This window comes from Carcharodon carcharias, chromosome 36, assembly GCF_017639515.1.
Source record: "Carcharodon carcharias isolate sCarCar2 chromosome 36, sCarCar2.pri, whole genome shotgun sequence".
In the NCBI taxonomy this organism is placed as follows: Eukaryota; Metazoa; Chordata; class Chondrichthyes; order Lamniformes; family Lamnidae; genus Carcharodon; species Carcharodon carcharias.
In genome coordinates this window covers 7,521,565-7,527,564 of record NC_054502.1, presented here as the reverse complement: position 1 = coordinate 7,527,564, position 6,000 = coordinate 7,521,565, and the positions used below count along the sequence as shown (strand labels likewise).

Below are 6,000 nucleotides of genomic sequence, written 5' to 3'. Positions count from 1 at the left end.
ACTTTTAACAAATTCCAAAATCTTATAGTACAATATACGGGCTTAGTGCATGCACCTTGCAGACAGCCCTCCCCCAGCAAGCCCAACACTGTTACACATCCAAATAGGATTACACATTGATTCCATACAGTGATCCCCACTCCTGTCGGTTGACCAGCAATGGCAACAGCATCGCTCTCTCTCTCTCTGCTACTGGGGAGTAATTGAGACCCGATTTATTTCCCCCCCCCCCCCCACTAACCCGGGGGAGGGGGGGGTGGGTGGTGTTGAGACCTGTGGCATAAACTCCCTCCCAACTGTTACCTCAGCCGAGATGGGCTGAAAGCTGTCCCACCCAGCCACCCCAACCTTCCCCCTTCTCTGGCCTGTGTGGCTCAGCACCAACACTGGGCTGGTGGTGGGGGGGCGGGGGGGGGGGGAGTGGATGGACAGTGGTGCCGTTGGAATGCCTGCCAACATCAGATTCCATCTCAGCGTGCCCCTCCAGTAATCAAAACAAAGAAACCCCCCCCCCACCGGGCACCGCACAAAAAACAGCAGCCAGGCAGACACACTGCCCCAATGCCACAGGGGGAGCAGAGATTGGGGTAGGGGAGGCATTGGGGGACCGCGCCCACCTGGAGCCACTCCGTTCTGACAGCCTGGATAACCTGCTGGACTCAACCAAGATTAGCAACTGCAAATGCTGATTATTGGGACAAAGTGGATCAATGGACATACTGATCCCCGCGTATTACACAAACAGGCTGATCGCCTGTCACTGTGATAAGAGGAATTGTGTTAAGTACCAACCTCTAACCCCGCCCGCACCGCCCCCAACCTGATTGAAGCAGAATTCATTTCTAAACCCCACCCCCCCCCCTCCCTGTTTTCCATCCATTTTGTCTGGCCCCTCTTCAGTTACAGAACTGCAGCTCGAGGTTCCAGTTGGCCAGTGCTGCCTTGCCTGAGTGGGTGTGCGCGCGCTGTGTGCACCAAAGACATTGGTGGTCAAAGGATGTTCAGCTGAGCGAGGTGTTTCACAGTTTCCACCGATGATCACTGGACAGTCATGCTAAGTAGGAGCCCTGACCTTCTCTAGCCCAGCTCCATCTCCCCTGCTGGTCACTGGGTCCAGAATGCACTGCCTGTTCATGGCGCCTCTCAATAGCCCCTGCGATGTGGCCAACAGGCTTATGGATGTGTGTCTATGTGCCTCAGTCTGAATCTGTCCGTCTGTGTGCATACTAGTATGGATGTGTGCATGTACCCCCTCAACATCAGTCCCTCTGCTTCTAAATGGTACCTGAAACTCATACCTCTCTTGTCTTGCTTCCACAGTGATGTTTGCTGATCCCACAGGTCCTTACCATCCTCCAAGTACCAGGGAGTGTCAGCGGGGCATTCAACTGTGGAGGCCATCACAGCTGAGCCAATCCCAACCTCACCTGACACACACACACACACACACACACACACACACACACACACACACACACACACACACACACACACACACACACACACACACACACACACAGGCCCACAAGACAGACACACAAGGCAGACACAGACAGCCAGACACACAGATCCCTCCCCAGCCCCCACCAGCCACCATTCCAGCTGGAATTCACTAATTCAGTTCAGTTCACATCTGGGAGATTACTGGAGCTTCAATTACCCAGCAGGACAGCAGCAGTTGGGGCAGGGGTGTGTGTGTGTGTGTGTGTTCACGAAACTCTCATTAACCCTTTCGCAAATTTAAATGATTGCTGAAAATATCAGAAGGTCTCGATTCCTTTTGGGAACGGATTGCGAGGCACAGGCAGAGGGGCAGGAGTGCCCCGGTTAAGCCGTGTGCTTTACTCGCATCTCAGCTGCAAACCTCTCTCTGCCGGCAGCAGGTCCAGTCTTGCGCTGTGTGCAGCGGTAATTGTGTTCTGTTGCCGATGTGGAGGGGGCCAGCGCACCCAGGACCTGGGGGGGGGGGGGGGAGGTGGGCGAGAGCGCGAAATGGAGGCGTCCCGGGACACACCAGCGTGACAGGTCCCCGACAAAATACCACAGCACCCGGCAAGAGTTTACCTCCCCCCCATCTCCCCGCACAGTTAACTCAGCACATGACGCCGAGCTGCCAAATGCCTCCCCGCTAACAACGTCGTGCTCCCAGTCCGACTGTGCTCATGCTTCAGGGGGGGTACCACGTTAAACCGCTATTAATTAAAAACTCGTTTGCTCAAAGCTGGGACAGGGCGGGTGGGGAGAGGGGTGGTGGGGGGGGCTAAGCACAACATCCCCAGCTGCGATTTCCTGTACCGCAGCGGTCGGGGTGATAACCAGGGAGCTCCAGCAGCTTGTTGTGTGTGCTCAAGTCCACTAATAACTCGCTCAGCTTGTTAACTCAACCCTCCGGGAGCCGCCCACGCCCCCTTCATCTCCAGAGAGAAAACCCTGGATTTCGGCAGAGGTTTTGGGTTCAGCTGCCGCGTATCCTACGTCCGAGAGCTGAAACCTCACAACTAGCGGAGGAGACGAGAGGGATGAGCATCGCCAGGCAGCTTGGCCTGAGGGAGAGGCAGGGGAGGTGGAACCAAGTGGGGGGTTGGAGGGGGGCGGGGGGGAAGCTGCAGGGAAGACACAGGAACAGGAACCCCGGAGCCCGGAGTGGGTCTGTTCAAAAGCGTCCTTTTAAAATAAAAAGGACAGAGCAACAGTGGCTGAGATTCAACACCAACCTGCCCTCCTCAGGCACATTTATTAACAAAAAGTAAGTGATCTGAAAGTATAAATCATGAGACAGTATCAAAATTACCACATTTCAGTGTCGCCTCGGTTACTGAGGGCCAACCCCATTTTGTTTGCTTCTGTTTGTGCCTTTAGTGTGTGTGGAACAGATGCTGGGAAGGGGTCAGTGTCAGCGTTTACCTCTGGTAAAGGTACTGAAATGGGGGCGCAAAACAAAATCCCTTTCCTCATCGCTATTTACTTAGTGTAGAAGGATCTTCCCTCTTCCTCATCCTCCCCGCAGAGGCACGTCAGAACACCCAATGTGTCCCTTAGCGATAGATGAGAGTGCAGGGATATTACACCGGGGAGGCAGTAACTGGGGTCCTAGGTGGAGGGATAGAAAGCGGGGGAACCGTGTGGCTGCATCACTCGTTTAGATGTCCCCGTGGGGGGTTGGGGGGAACCTCATCCAGAGCCTCTCTCTCTTCACTGGGTGGTCAGGGCCTCACTGGGATGGGGATATTTGGGGGAACCCAGGTCGACTGTAGTCCTACTAACACGATCCCGGGCGAGATCAGGTCACCTCGGTGCCAACTGGGGGGGGGGTGGTGGAGCCTAGCTGCCTTAACACCACACCGGGCAGAAACCGGTCTCTTCCCAAACCCTCACATCCCTCTACTGGAAGCTGGCCAACAATATGCAGGACTGCAATAACGGGAGACAATCATAAACGAAACAAGGGGCAAATTTTCCGTTTCTCAGGGCATTCAGGTCTCTGACATTCACCTTGCCAGGCTCCATATAAATAAAACATCTTTTAAAAAGAAAGTTTTTAAATCAATATTGCGCACTTACTTATCCAGGCCATTTTGCTTTGATTTGATGAAGGCCATCCCATGTGTCCGGAAATGTGTCTTTAACAACGGCACACTCTCAAACAGCTTCCCACACACGTCACATATCACCCCACCCTCCAATTTTATCCACTCGGTCTCTCCCTTCTCCTCAGTTACCTTCGGCCCCTCTGACTCCTTCACCCCATGCACAATGAAGAGGTGGCGAGTTAAGGAAAGGTGGGCAGCAAAGCAAAGCCCACACTGGCGACACTGGAACGATGAGCTGCCTGTCCTGTGCTGGGGGATGTGCTTGTGGAAATCGGAGAAGCTGTTGGTGGTGTAACCACATTTCATGCATCGGTAGGGTGAGCTCCCGTTCAGCTTCCGGCTCTTGCTGGTCTCGGAGCCCCAGCGCTCCATCCCATCCCGCGAACCAGGCCGCTTGCGAATGGTTGTCTGTTGAGAGCGAGACAGAGAGCGAGAGCGAGCGAGCAAGACAGAGTGAGCGAGAGCGCGAAGAGAGAGTGAGGTGAGAGTGAGAGTGAGGTGAGAGTGAGCAACAGGGCGATTGGGGAACGGACCGAGAGAGTGAGAGCAAGGGCGTGTGCCAGGCGGAGAGAGAGAGCACGAGAGCGCAAACCAGGCGGCGAGGGCCAGACGAGGGAGAGAGAGCGAGGGCCGGACGAGGAGTGGGGGCCAGACCCAGAGCGCGAGTAGGAGTGACAGTGTACGAGAGAGTGCAAGACAGACAGACCGCCAGGGCGAGGGGGGGCGGGTGAGAGTGAGTGCCATATCGGGCAGGAGAAAGAGAGAGAGAGGAGGGAGTGAGAGAGAGAGAGAGAGAGAGAGAGCGCGCACCAGAGCGGGGGGGGTGGGGAGAGGGAGAGGGAGAGAGAGAGAGAGAGAGAGAGCGCGCACACCAGCGCGGGGAGAGAGCACCGGTGCAGGGGGAGAGAGAGAGAGAGAGAGAGAGAGAGAGAGCAAGCGCGCGCCAGAGCGGGTGGGAGAGAGAGAGAGACACACAGAGAGAGAGAGAGCACCAGAGCAGGGGGGAGGGGGAGAGAGAGAGAGAGAGAGAGAGAGAGAGAGAGCGCGCACACCAGAGCAGGGGGGGAGAGAGAGAGAGAGCGCGCGCGCACCAGAGCAGGGGGAGGGAGAGAGAGAGAGAGAGTGCGCGTGCGCCAGAGCAGGGTGAGAGAGAGCGCCACAGAAGGGGGAGAGAGAGAGACAGAGCCAGAGAAAGCACCAGAGCAGGGGGTGGGAGAGAGAGAGAGAGAGACAGAGCCAGAGCAGGGGGAGAGAGAGAGAGAGCACCAGAGCAGGGGGTGGGGGGAAGAGAGAGAGACAGAGAGAGAGAGAGCGCGCGCCAGAGCAGGGGGAGAGAAAGAGAGAGACAGAGACGGGGGGAGAGAGAGAGCACAAGAGCAGGGGGGGAAAGACGGAGAGACAGAGAGAGAGAGAGAGAGCAAGCGCCAGAGCAGGGGGAGAGAGAGAGAGAGAGACAGAGAGAGCACCAGAGCAGGGGTGGGCGGAGGAGAGAGTACACCAGTGCGGGGGGGGGTCGGAGGACAGAGAGCGCCAGAGCGGTGGTGGTGGTGGGGGCGGGGGGGGGAATGAGACACCGGCAGAATGAGTAAGAGAAAAAGCAAGAGACCCAGAATGTGAAAGAGAGAAAAATAAAGATTTTTTAAAATGTAATCACTAGCAGATCTGCTCAGTGTTGCTCCTGAAGTCTGTTGCACGGAAACAGCTCCAAAGTAAAGGATCAAGACATTTAAAAGACTTACAATGCAGCACTATTGACTGTTGAAGCAGCAAAGTGGAATCCAACTCTCTCCTCACCATCACCCAAAACACTCCAACTGCAGCAGGAGTCTCTGAAAAGCGATCAGCAGCAGAAACACTGGCTGCTTTTCCCCTCCGAACCCCAGGAACGACCCCAAATGCTGCCTCAGCAGAGTTCGATTAATTCAGTGCAGACCAGGCACTGAACCTGGGACCGCCTGGTCTTTAACGTAACCTACAAGGTGCTTTTAACAGGACAGCCGCCAGAGGGGCTGTTACTCTGGAGGTCTGTAACGTACATTTGGTCTGGGTGGCGTTACCTTAATGCTCACTCTCTCAAAGAGATTCTCCTGGTCCTGTGCGTGGTCCGCCATGTTAATACCATGAATGACTTGTAGATGTTTCTCCAGAGTCAGGCGACTGCTGAACGTCCGCTTCCCCTCGGTGCAATGTCTGAAACACCAGAGAGAGGATATTCACAGTCCCAGTCTGGGCAATCACACTATGCTCTCCTTTTAAAAAAAAACAGCTTACTCTGAGAGTGGATTAGCAGCCGACACACAAAAAGGGAGCCCAAAACCTTTTGTAAACCACAAGTAATTAAAAACGTTTTAAAGCAGGAGTCTGGCCGATCAGCAAGGATTCAGCAGGTTGGTCAAGGCTGCATTTCCTC

At 55.2% G+C, this 6,000-nt stretch overlaps 1 protein-coding gene across 6 annotated transcripts in view; it reads right to left on the bottom strand.

Moving 5' to 3' along the window:
* Nucleotides 1–869: 869 nt before the first annotated feature.
* Nucleotides 870–6,000, bottom strand: part of LOC121272906 (zinc finger protein 687-like) — a 67,402-nt gene continuing 62,271 nt past the window's right edge. For all 6 annotated transcript variants that reach the window (XM_041179762.1, XM_041179759.1, XM_041179760.1 and 3 more), the window contains 2 exons: nucleotides 5,648–5,780; nucleotides 870–3,998 (listed from right to left, as the gene is read on the bottom strand). In XM_041179762.1, the coding sequence (XP_041035696.1) occupies nucleotides 3,558–3,998; nucleotides 5,648–5,780 (574 nt within the window). In that variant the 3' untranslated portion in view covers nucleotides 870–3,557. The remainder of the gene's footprint in view (nucleotides 3,999–5,647; nucleotides 5,781–6,000) is intronic.